The sequence below is a fragment of the Meriones unguiculatus genome, chromosome 3 (genome assembly GCF_030254825.1).
Source record: "Meriones unguiculatus strain TT.TT164.6M chromosome 3, Bangor_MerUng_6.1, whole genome shotgun sequence".
Classification (NCBI taxonomy): Eukaryota; Metazoa; Chordata; class Mammalia; order Rodentia; family Muridae; genus Meriones; species Meriones unguiculatus.
Genome location: NC_083351.1, coordinates 6,530,087 through 6,543,573, shown reverse-complemented (window position 1 = coordinate 6,543,573; position 13,487 = coordinate 6,530,087). Strand labels below are relative to the sequence as shown.

Below are 13,487 nucleotides of genomic sequence, written 5' to 3'. Positions count from 1 at the left end.
GCACTGCAGGTAAGCATCCTGCTCATCCTGCGGGCTGGAATCATTTTTCCCAAGGTATCATTTCCTTGGGCTCACCTTTCAAAAACTAAGAAATCAGCAGAACAGATTTTCAGGACATGCTATTTTTACATAATGCACAACGCAAGCAGAGCCTGCTCACAGCATTGATTGTCCAGCACCATGTATTAAAACACTCATCGCTTTGACACTGACAAGAATCCCATTATGTCATATGTCTCATTTTCACAAATATGTGGTATTTGGGGTACTCACTTTCTGTCCCACAGACACCAGGTCTTACTCTGGCGCCATAATGCCATGCTCTAATTCTACATCCCTACAAATTTCCATTATGATTTCTCCTTGAAAGGTATTTGGATTTTTCAAATGTATGAGGGTATTTTGTTGACTTCTATGCTAATTTTCTGGCTTAACATACAAGTCAACACACACAGCCTTTATGTGTCTGACTCTGGTAACTTTCTGCCTGTTGAGTATGTAATTATATATTTCCCATCATATCACGCTCGCTGGCTGTGGTACTTAATCTGCATGCTTACTCATGTTCATTTTCTCCATCTATTTCTGGCCAAAAGAGACATGTTTGAAAGCCTGCTGGTGCTGTCAGCATCCGCTTTTACGACATGCTGATGTTCTATTAGTAAGTGTGTACATATTTGGAATGGTTGTAGCTACTGATAAACTCAGCATCATCATGGAATGCTTCCTTCTAGTGATTGGAATTGGGTTACAAGATACACTGTAGTCGAAACCTTTAGCTGGCTTCAGTCAATACTATGAAACCAAAAGTTTCAGAAATAGTCAATTCCAAAGTTTTAAACCACGTGCTGTTTAAGAGCCTGGTGAAATCCACTGCTCCACTCTGTGCAGACTGGGCATCCTCGCTTTCTCTGGCTTATCTGCACAGTATACATTACCTGCTCATCAGTCATTTGGTAGCCTGGTTACCAAACTTACGGTCAAGGTGCTGCCATGCTTCAATTAACTCTTATTACACTCAACACAGGCCCCAAAGCCCAGGGGTAGTGACACTAAGGAAGCAGTAGGGCATAAGGTATGGAAGGAAAAGATGGACTCTGTTACTACACTCTTGGAATACAAAATAAGTCACTGCCTTGAAACAAAGGGCCTGAGGGAGCTTGCTGAGATGGCTGAGATGGCGCCGTCTCTGGCTTACCTGTTACGGCTGGTCGGTATCTTAGAGCCATCTGATCTTTGTGACTTCTGTCTCTCACTACTGTTTCACACACTGGAATCATGGTTTACACACTGAGATTTATTCATATGTACCACGTGTCTATTATGAGGGCTTTTCTTTTCTTTCTTTCTTTTTTTTTAATTCACCCAAACCTTACATCTAATGAAAGACATTTGGAAACAAAACTCAGGTTCTGTGGAAAGGTGGTACCTGCTTAATACTGAGGCACCTCTCCTCCAGCTCATAAAAGACACCCGGCACTGACAATATATAAACAACAGTTCATTCACAACAGAAACACTTTTCAACTTACACAAGAAATTTGGATTCAGTTTGATAAAGACATGGCTCTCTTGACTGTCATTCTGACTACTCACCTAGAGACTAACGGGCGAAGACTTCCCTTCCTATAAACAACAGTAATACAGCTTACCTTTTCTCACAAGAGACACCGTCAATATCCATGCTCTGGGAACGGGAGAGGGACTGAGATTGTGTCTCAAGGCTGTTGGACGGCGAACTGCTAAGAGAACTGACTCCTTCACTGCTCTGGCTCCGATGGGCAACTCCTACACAGGGAAGGCAAGAGAGAGAAAGGCCACGTGGCTCGATGCCAGCCCAAGAGTGGAGGCGACAGCAACACACATGTCCTCCTAATGCCTGGCAGTGGGCATTCCTGTCACACAAAGCTGGGAGTGTCACAAACAGACCATGATTTATCACGGTGCATGGCTTAAGGTCAGTAATGGAGCCACAATGATGCCTGGAGGAACTCAGCACCACGTTCCAACAGTTCCAACTGTGGCCCTGTTTCAAAACAAAACAACAAATAAAGCAAAGGACTCAAGAAGATCACTAGCCAGTCATTTAGAATATTTATATATATTGGTTCATAAAAGGAAAGTGAACAAAACTGTTTAAAAATAAACAAATTACCATTGGTCACTGAAATAGTTAGCAAGTGGGTAACCATCTTAGCATCCAAAGGAAAAAACAAAACAAAACCTGCCCGTCTCTCCTCTCCTGACTCCCCACTAGAATATCACTAAACCATACTTATTCCTTGACACATCTTTAAAGTCATCCAATGGATTAAAACTAGAGCAAGATTCACAAAAGAAATTGGAAATGATTCACTATTCCTAACACAACTCACATAAAATATACAGGGCATTTAATACCAGAGTTCTGAAATAAGACTTAACCTCATTCATTCATAAGAGGTATGAACCAAATTTTAAGAAAATATAGAGCAAAGTAAGTTCTCAATACGTTACTTATTGGGGTAAAAAAAGTAGTAGAACATACAAGATTATTTTATGGTTCACAAAAAAGGCAAATTTTAAATTAAAATTGACTAATAAAAAGTTAACTACACAATTTACATGATACTGTTTATTGAACGCTGTGGGTTGAGACGTTGTCGGTGCTGGGAGCGTGCTTGCTGCACAAGCAATTAGCCCACGTGAAAGCCACCCGCAAGGCAGCCTGGAAAGGGGATGAGGGGAAGATGCCTGAGGCCCATCTACCCAAAATGGCCAGCTCTAAGATAGGCAAGACACACGGTAAAGATGAGGCAGACTGAGGAGACACCTGGTGCTCACTCTGCCCAGACTCGGGTGCACTCGTGCACGCTAGCCACACCATCGACTGCCCTTTACTTAGGGCAGTGTGCTGTGGGGTGACACACTCCGTGACAGGAGTGGAGCACCAGGGCAAACTGGGAGACATCTGAATTCACCCTGTCCTGTGCGCCAAACGCCTTCGCGCCCCAGTCTCTCCACAGTCACGTGCCCACTGCTTCCCATCCTTAAACATGGCAACCATCTACTTGTTCTGTAAGTTTACCAAGCCTGGGCCCTTCATTTCACCTAGAACAACCCATGAAAGCAGCAGCCCAAAGCGCCAGAGTGCGGCTGTCGCCCCCTCCCGCTTCCCGCTGGGGACCTCAGTCGGGAAAGTGAGACTCAAAACTTGAGATTTTATTCCATCTTCCAAAGGCCAGGCATTAAAAACTTAAACCGTTGTCAGACATGGTGGCGCACGCCTTTAATGCCAGGGGGGCAGTCAGGTGGACTCCTGAGTTCAAGGACGGCCTAGTCTACAGAGTTCCAGGACAGCCGGGGATATACAGAGAAACCATAACACGAGTATCAAAATAAAATTTAAAAAAGTAATTTAGAAGATAGGGAAGGGACTGGAGAGATGGCTCAGTGGTTAATAACTCTGTTCCAGAGGTTCAAGGATCAGTTCTTACAAGTCACAAGGCAGCTCACAACCATCTTCAACTCCAGTTTCAGGGGGTTTGATGCTCTCTTCTGGCCTCCACAGGTACCAGGCATCCACATGGTACACAGACATGCATGCAAATAAAACACCCCCACACATAAAATAAGAGAATATTGTTATAAAAGAAGATGGGGGCAGTGGGCTGACCTTAAAGATCATTCACCATTCACCCGCTTTTATAGGAAAGATCGAGATCTCTGAGGCCACAGAGGATGGTGTCTGCTAGGATCCTAGCCCTCAGGAGGCAGAGGCAAGAGTGTCTCAAGAGTGTCTCGAGTTTAAGAAAGCCTATACACAGAAAGACCCTTCAAAGTCTAAAAGAAAATTAAAAGCAGCGTCATGAGTCTGTGAGTCTTTCCTGTCTAACTCAAATCAACATGAAGCCAGAAGGTCATGGGGCAGGCACTCCTACACACTCACGCCCTAGCACAACCCAGTGAGAGACCGAATACCATGTCCTTGCTCAAAGGCCACGGCAACCTTTCCATGAGGACAGCTGCCTAGCAACCACTCAACCAACCTTGCACCAAGGCCTCCCTTGTTATCGCTCCTTGCGGCCAATGGTAATTGAAAACAACTTACACAACCTCTCTCACTTTACCTGTGACCTGTCCTCTGCCTCCCCAGACAAGACCACAATCCCCCACAGCACACATGCCCCCATGCAACCATCTGCTCATTTCCAAATGAACGCACTGCTTCCTGGGAAGAAGCACGGTCAGGTCAAAAGAGCAGCTCAGTACAAGTCAGGCTTCAGGGCCCACGGAGGAGGGGGAGAGGAGCACCAGGTCCTCCACAGCAGGGTCCGTGGGCATCGATTCCATGTCCATCACAAGTATTTTGACTTTTTTTTTTTTAAGTTTAGCAGGAACAGAACAGCACAGAGGTTATAAAGTTCTCTTTAGAACTTTATAGATGGTTTCAGGAAAAGCAGAACCTTCATCAAACTCACTGATTCCTTTGCTTCTAACACTTGAGACAACAAAACATTCATTGCTCTCCTTCTGTCCAGCAAACAACTGGGGGGTTTTCGCGAATGCGCACTAGGACTGCGCTAGAATGGGTCTTGGAACAAGGAGATGAAGATGACAAGGAGCTGGAGAGACGGCTCAGTGTTAAAAACACTGCTACTCCTATAGAGATCCAGGGTCTAGGTCCCAGCACCACGTGGGGCAACGCCCAACCAACTCCAGCTCCAGCTCCCCGGGGCCCAATGCCCTCTTCCGACTTCTCTGAGCATCTGCAACATGTGTATATATATCCACACACAGGCACACACACATACATGATTTAAAATGAGATAAATCTAGTCAGGTGTGGTGACATAGCCACACCTTTAATCCAGCACTCTGGAGGCAGAAGGCTCTCTGTCCATTCAAGGCCAGCCTGGTCTACACTGTAAGTTCTAGGCTAGCCAGGACTATCTAGCAAAACCCTGTCTCAATCAACAAAATCTCAAATAAATGAACATTGGAGAGGGACGCGACGGAGAGAGTGTGTGCACACTTCTTGTCTGCAGCTGCAGCAAGCAAAGGGAACACTCTGGGGTTGCTGTTTGCACGTGCGATGTCTGAAATGCAGAGGGCCTAGTGCACGCTAGGCCTGTGCTCAATGACACATTTCTCCAGTCTGAAACACAAATCTCTCCGTCACGGCCGATGGGCAGTACGCAGTACATCTACCCTCCGGCGCTACACCAACTTTCAGGTCGGCTGAAAATGAACCTTCCATACGGCAACGTTCCTTCCTTTTTTCTTTCTGAGATGGTCTCACAACGCAGTCCAGGTTGGCTTTGACCTCATGATCCTCCTGCCTCAGCCTCTTTTAACTTCTCGTTTTTAGCTTTAATATTTATCTATTTATTCACCTGTGTGTGTGAAAGAGTATATGTGTAAGTATGTGGGTGGGTGTGAGGGTGAGTGTGTGTGTGAGGGTGTGTGTATGAGGGTGAGTGTGTGTATGAGGGTGTGTGTATGAGGGTGAGTGTGTGAGTGAGGTGGTTTTCTCTTTCCATGGTGAGTTCAAGGACTGAACTCAGGTTGTCAGGATTATCAACAAGTGCTTTTATCAACCGAGCCATCTTGCCAGCCCATAGCTTTTCTTTTTTATTTTATACTTATTTATTTGGGACAGGGTCTTACTATGTAGCCTAGGTTGGCCTCGAACTCACTACGTAGAGTAGGCTGGCCTTGAATTCATAGAGATCTACCTGCTCCTGCCTTCCAAGCGTAGGGATTGAAGGCATGTGCCAGCATGCCTGGAAACTCTTCACTTTAAAAATGACAGCTGTCATAACTTCTTGAAACGTCTACATCGTCACGTGCTGTTCTGCTCAGTTTCTCTTTGGGATTCATTCAATGATTCACCTATCTTAAGGCCTGTGTGGGTGCTGGAGAGAGCACTGGGAACACAGGAAGGAGCAAAACCAGCGCACACTCCCGACCCAGATCTGGGGTTGCCATCCCGCCAGGGGAGGCAGACAAAATGAGGCATACCACCAGGCATGGTCCCGTCAGGGGCAGTAAGGAGGTAAAAGCAGGTGGACCCCAGATTGAGGCCAGCCTGGATTACACAGCAAGGCTGTCTCAAAACAAGGAAGTCAGACATGCAAGCAGCACAAGGGTGGCAAGAACTCAGACCAGTGGTGCCTTTGCTACCAATTTTAGACACTGGCCAAAGGCCACTTTTCTAAAACGGGAACTAAAAACGCTGCTTGCTTGGTATGGGTTTCATTCCTTCTTTTTAAAAAAATCACCTTCATTTATTTATTCAGGGGGCTGCTACAGAGTGAGAGAGAGACAGAGTGAGACAGAAAGAGAGAGAGAGAGAGAGAGACCCCCCGGAGCAGGTCAAAGGACACCTTGGTGCCCTCCTGCCACCCTGAAGGTGCAGGGGACTAAGTTCAGGTCACCAGGCTTGGCATCGAGCCCCTTTAATTGCTGACCCATCTGGCCAGTCCTGATCTTGGTTTTCTAAAACAGGGTTTGGGAGTCATGTGCAGCGAGTGTAGGCCTGGGACAGACATGAGGAAATAGCAAAACTTATTTTAATTTTAATTTATTATTATTGGGAGGAGAGCCTCATACACCCACACACCATACATATGTGTGGAGGCCGTGGAGACAGCTCTTGCCTTTCAATTTTACTCGGGTTCTCGAGTTTGACCTCACATCACTAAGTTTGCTCAGCAAGCACATTTACTTGTAAGTCTTCTCAGCAGCCCCTAGAAGCCTGGCGTTACGGGGCCGGGAAAACGGCTCACTAAGGAAAGTGCTTGCGGTGCATGCTCTAGAACCTGAGTTCAGATCTCCAGCACCCACACAAAAGCTACATGTAGCCGAGCACAACCGTAATCCCACTGCTGCGAAGACAGAGCCAGCTCAGGCTCTGGCTGGAGGCAGTCTGGCCAAATCAGCAAGCTCTGGAGTCACTAAGAGATTGTCTCAGAAAATAGAAACAAGGTGGCAGGTGACCAAATGAAACACAGGACATGCACTTCTGGGACCCCACACAGCAACAGGCATGTGCACATGCACCTGCACACAGCATGTGTGCACACGAGCACACACATTTATTGTTAAGATCTGTGACTGTGAGGTGCTGACTGGACATGAAAGTAAAGTCAAATGGGTCATGAGACTGTGAGTCTAAAGTCCAAGGTACAGGTCTGGATGGAAATGTCAACTAAGGAGTTATCAAATTGGAAGGAATAATTAAAGCCAGGAAATTAGATGAAATCAATAAGAGAATAAACACAGATAAAGAGAGCAAGAGTTTAAACATTGAACCCTGGCGTGCTGCCGTTCGGACATTAGGGAGAAGGATCAGAAAGAATGGGAGCCAGGACAAGACTGTGTTCTGGAGGCTGAAAGGGTTTCATCAGGAGAGGGTGGAAGCCACCAGAAGAAACAAACTCAGGGCAGCACGCCCACCCAAGCTCATTCGGCTCAGCACAGGGTGCAAGGGCAGAAGACGGGGTGAGGGCCTCGTTGGGGGGGGGTGTCTTCTGGGGAGAGAAGGGTGGGAACTGCAGGGGAAATGGCATGAAGGGAGCTCTTTTTCCCCGGTCACCAAGGGAGAAGCACTGTACCGTGCCACACTGTAGAAAGCAACTTCGCAGCATGGCTAACCAATTCACCCGGGGTGGAGAACCTCACGAGGCAGGAGGAAAGGGGGGCTGTGGGAGTGAGGCTGTCCACCGTGAGAGGAAACGGCATCGGAAGTGCAGGCGGTGATGGGGCAGGATCGTGAGTCCAAACGAGAACTGGGCACCAGCAGAGAGCCAGATGGAGGCAATGGCAAAGCTTACATGAGTTCCCTCCTGCATGTGTGTCTTCTCCACACATGGAGAGTGTGCGTGGAGAATGAGGTGCTGCACGCTTGGGAGCAGAGTAGGAAAGCAGATGGGGAGACATGGCATAGCAGCCTGGATGACTGGGGTCTGCTTGAATTTGTGATCATGGACTTGAAATGGGGCTGACAGATATGGCCGTGTAAGCTCTTCTCCAGCCTGGATCCAGCACAGGAGACAAACAGCAGGTGGGGAATGGACAGAGGCAGAACCCTGATGCAACCAAGTAAAAAACACAAAATGAGAGAGCTTTGTACTGCGCAAATTCCAGAGCTGCAGGGAAGGTCCTATCACAGCAAGGAAACAGCACAGCTGTGAGCATGCTTCCCGAGGAGAGGACAAACTCCCCCCCAAAACCCTGAACATGAACTCTGACAGAAAACTGACACGGCCACTCACACCGTGCCTCACAAGGCTGCTGTTTCCCAACAACTGATGCTGGTCTGAATTTCTGTGGTCACTAACAGGGTGACAGGCAGGCACTCCTCCACACAGCCCACACCGAGGCTTAATGACCTAAAGCAAGAGAAACTGCAAATGCCTTCAGCTGAGAGAAAGAAGGACTGTTTGGATGGCTACGGCAGAGTACACAGAACTGGAATTAACAGTCACACATCAAATTACTCCATATGACACACACGGCTCTCACAGCACCTTTCCATAAATAAGAATTATGGGATTACCATGTCTGATAGAAAAATCATTTGGAGAGGTATTTTCAGGTGCACATGAGCAGACAGCACCATTTCTTAAGGAAGACAACCCTGATCATCATCAAGCTCGTTTATTGTAAAGAAAGGAACTTCTACCAGAGTTAAGCAGTTTCCGATCAGACAGCTACAAATATCATCGAGGTAGGGTGAATTCTGGCAGTGCTGGAGAGTGAACCCAGGGCCTCACACATGTTGGCAAGTGCTCTGCCATCCAGCATTCCTGGTATCCAGTGTAATTCAGAGAAAAAAATTCTGTGCCAATGTAGCCCAAAGACAAGGAATCTGTAACCATGATTTTAATCTTCCTGTGTGTGTGTGTGTGTGTGTGTGTGTGTGTGTATGTGCGTACCCTTGTGTGTTCCTCCATAAACACTGCGTTTCCTCCACTGAACGTTAAACTCATACACCTATTGGCTAGAGCCCAGGTCTTACATGGGGACCAGAATTTGGGCCCACGCGCTCACGCAGGAGGCACTTTACCCAGCAGGCCCTCTCTAAGGGAAGCCAGCATGTTCTGTGGAAAAGGCCATGCCTACAGAGAGAAAGGAAGAGGGTCAGGGAGAGAAGCATCAACCAAATTCATGAAACCAGCAGACTCAGTGCACTCTTCCGCCACCTCCCATGGCCAGACCTGAGCCTGGCTGGAAAGAGCTGGAGAAGGGGAAGGAGACGGTTGCAGACCATCTTCACCAGTCACTATCAAATGAACAGACAAGAGTGAACCACCACGTGACCTTTAGGCTCCCAACTGCTTTAATCTGTGGCCACATGCAGACGATGAGATCAGAAGCGCAGCCGCTTCCCGGCGGGGCTCACCTGCTGCGCCTATGGGGGAGGTAGCTGGGGTCATGCTGTGGACATTGAGGCCAAGGCTCTGGGAGGGGCCTGGGGCTGACGCAGCTATTGGAGGTCCCGGAGGGTTCTCCCTCTGGGGAGACGTAAGCGGGGTGGTCGGCTGGGAGGTCTGTCCACCAGCAAGTCGCGCCAGGCGCCTCCGTCGAATCTACAGAAGGGGGAGAGAAAGGACACTGTAAGTGAAAGCAGAAACACATCTGCCTAGAAGAACAATGATATACATGGACCACGCCCCATCAATAACCATTCCGAAGCTCAGGAGCCAGATACACCTACAAAGACCGTGTTCAGAAAAGTAACCAGGCAAAGCTAGAATTCTAAGGGGGGAGGGGTGCACGTACATGTGTCCGTACGTGTGAGAGCACACACATATGTGCACGTGAGCTGGCACTTGAGGGACTCGGAGGACAATCTCAAGGGTTAGTCCTCACCTTCTACCTGGTTTGAGCCATTTCTCTGTTGCTCCCCACTGCGCAGGACACGCTGGCTGATCTTCCACCCTCCAGGATATGCTCCACCTCCCTCCCCTTATGTCTAGAAATGAGCTCAAGCTGGAGCCCAGGATTTCTGGACGTTAGATAAAAGCTAGCGTTCCTCAGGAGCTTGTCCCTAAAGGAGTCCCTCCCTCGGTGATTTATAATCCACCCCACCCTTGCACTAGATTTCGCTCTCTTGGGTGTCTCCCGTCCCTCCTCCCCACACTCCTGCTTCACTAGCCCCGGCCCTGTCCAGTCTGCTTTCTTTTCTCTCTGCTCTGGACTCTCCAGATGCCCCTGGCTATCTTCTCACTCTTACACACAGTAAAAGCCTTTCCCCTAGTAGAGAGGTCATAGCAGCCGTTTTTTCACTGCTCAGCCCCACAGCATTTTCTTCTCTCTGCCTTCCATAGGAGCATGAGAATAAAAGCTTACACTATGCATCTGGCTTTACATGGGTTCTGAAGACCTGAATCTGGTCATCTAGCCTGGGCAGCAAACACTTTTCTCCCTGAGCCATGCCCACAGCCCAGACTAATATTCTTAGAAGCCAATTCCTTACTTAAAAAACTGTACTTTGATTGCCTTATCAAGGGTAATAGGAAGAAGCCCACTGCCCAATACACTAAAACCTGTGCTGTTCGTTGGGGGTGGTGGGGCTGGTGTTTTGTTTGTTTGCTTGTTTGTTTTTTCCAGACAGGGTTTCTCTGTGTGGCCCTGGCTATCCTGGAACTCACTCTGTAGACCAGGCTGGCCTTAAACTCCAAGACATCTGACTGCCTCTGCCTCCTGAGTACTGAGATTAAAGATGTGTGCCGCTGCCACCCATCAAAACAAGTCATTTTAACTGGCATTGTGTAGTCATTTTAGATAGAGGCTAAAGACACACATCTCAGCACTTAACCAAAGTTTGATTCTCAGCAATCAGTTGTAACTCAAGCTCAAGGGGATCTTACACCCTGTGGGGACAGGGCCAAGCACACTTGTGGTATACATGGACATATGAATGCAAGACACTCAAACACATATGATAAAAATAAAGAAACTAAAATGAAAGTCTATTTCATTCACTAGGAGAAAGAGACAAAAGGTACACAAGACACCAATTTATCACAAGCTTCAAGGGCAGAATGCCCAGAATGGTTTTCTAGCTTTTATGTGCTCAAAATGTAAATATAATCTTCCGGGGCTAGAGAGATGGCTCAGTGGTTAAGAGCACTGTCTGCTCTTCCAAAGGACCCTGGTTCAATTTCCAGCACCCACATGGCAGCTCACAACTGTCTGTAACGCCAATTCCAAGGAATCTGACACCTTCACACTATGGCACATTAAATTAAATTAATTTAAAAAAAAGAAAATATAACCTTCCATTCTCTGAATACTCCAGTTACCAAGTGATTGCGATGCACATGAAGTGAATCACAGCAATATTCCCATTTCAGTCATTAACTCACAACTAGACGATAAGCTCGCAATAAACACACCACCACCACCACCACCACCACCACCACCACCACCCCTGCTGCTCAGCTCCTCAGGCTACAAACAGGTCTGACAAGTGCTAGATGCAAGCAGGTATCACAGAAACAAACCAGCCGCTGGACACAGACCGGGAGCACGGAGGATAAAAGCTTCAACCACAACAAATGCTAACAAGCACCGACTCAGCTGAACCAGGAACCTGTGTGTCACTGTCACCCTGTGGGTCACCTGCTCCCTTTATCATTCCTAGAGCGAGGAACGACTCCTTGCCCCAGAGTGGAGAAGCTCCTCCCCCATGGCTGTGCTACAGACATGCCAGCCAATCACCTCGCTGGATGCCCTGACCCTGTCACAGGGAGAACTATCATACATTCACTTAACCACAGTAAATCTTTTGAAGAAAAGATAAGGAGAGCTTAGGGAGATGGCTCAACTGACAAAAGTTCTTGCTTGACCACATTTGAGGCCCTAAATTGAGATCTCCACCCTCTGTCTCCCCCTCCCCAGCTGCAGGACAGGTACAACCACCCAGGCTTCATCTGGGCGCTGGACATCTGGACTCTGGTCCTCAAGCTCATACAGCCAGTGCTTTCTGTATCCACAGAGCAACAGCCCCAATCCCAATTTTCTCTTTGCTCTGTTTTGTTTTGATGGCAGTGATAGGGCATAAACCCGGGCCTTGCACTCTGCTCCCAGGCCAACAGCCCCAGCTCAAGGTGTGTGTTTCTTTGAGATAAATATTAAGAGATGAACTCGACATCTTGAAATATAAGCAAGCCAAGTTTTGATGTACTTGTCTTAGATATTAATTGAGGGGCTGGAGAGACGGCTCAGTGGTCAGGAATGCACACTGCTCTTAGGAAGGACTTGAGTTTGGTTCCCTGCACCCACAATGGATGACTCACTACTGTCTGCGACTTATCTGGCCTCCTCCACTGCACACTTGCTCAAAAACACAGAGAATTAAAAATAAAAATAAATCTTTATTATGTGTATGTGTGGGTGTTGTGCCCACATTATGTCCACATACCATGTAACCCAGTGAGAGCCCTTGGAGGCCAGAAGGGGGGGTCTGCTGAGACGGTCCTGACAGATCATTTTAAGACACCATGTGGAAACTGGGACTGAACCCAGGTCCTCTGGAAGAGAACTAGTGATCTTAACCACTGACCTATCACTCCAGCCTGAAATAAAAGTAACTGTGTTTTGTTTCTTTCTTAATTTAAAGGCATACAGCTGGGCATGGCGGCACACGCCTTTAACCTCAGCACTCATGAGACAGAGGCAGGCAGGAGATCTTTGTGAGTTTGATGCTAGCCTGGTCTCCAATGTAAGTTCCAGGACAGTCAGGACTACACAGAGGAATCCTGTCTCGAAAAAATAAACAAACAAAAATTAAAGACATTATTAAAACACTTACATAAACTAATATGAACAGTCCCCACTCTAACAGTCCCTATTGTCTATCTTTAGTTATATATTTGGTTCATCTCTTAGTGACTCTAACATGCTCTAATTTTCAATGGTTATCTTTCTGTGTCTTTGTGACTTCTGCATTTAGCCTTCCAGCATTTCCAGTGCTTAGCACTGTTTCATTAGTACACATTAAAACTGCAGCTGCTCACTAGGTCTGGCCTCTGCTTTATAGTGCAGGTGCTGGCACTGCCCTGTGATTGTTATGACCCCACTATAAGGCTGGACATTCTCAAAAACAGCATTTGCTTTGGTTTGGTGTTGGTGTCTGCAGACAGGATCTCATGTAGTCAAGACTGACCACAATCTCATCTAACTAAGGCCAGCCTTGAACTCCTGATCCTACTGTCTCTGTCTCCCAAATTCAGAGATTATAGGCATGTGTGACCACATGTCCACACTCAGCTCAAAAATTAAGTTTTAAGGCTAGAGATATGTCTCAGAGGTTGAGAGGACTTTCTGTTCTTCCCAGCACCAACACTGGACAATGCAGAACCGCCTGTAACTCCAGCTCCAGTGGATCTGCTGCCCTCTAAAGGTACCTGTGTTTAAGTGCACATATACAAATACACACATAAAAATAAAAATAAATCTGTTTTTTTAAAAAAAAAGTTTTACAACACTATCCA

At 47.1% G+C, this 13,487-nt stretch overlaps 1 protein-coding gene across 2 annotated transcripts in view; it reads right to left on the bottom strand.

The window, feature by feature from the left end:
- The window catches only part of Ube4b (ubiquitination factor E4B), a 99,204-nt gene that overhangs the window by 56,869 nt on the left and 28,848 nt on the right, over positions 1–13,487 (bottom strand). For both annotated transcript variants that reach the window (XM_060379056.1, XM_021636209.2), the window contains exons 2-3: positions 9,389–9,575; positions 1,653–1,788 (exon numbers count right to left, since the gene is read on the bottom strand). In XM_060379056.1, the coding sequence (XP_060235039.1) occupies positions 1,653–1,788; positions 9,389–9,575 (323 nt within the window). The remainder of the gene's footprint in view (positions 1–1,652; positions 1,789–9,388; positions 9,576–13,487) is intronic.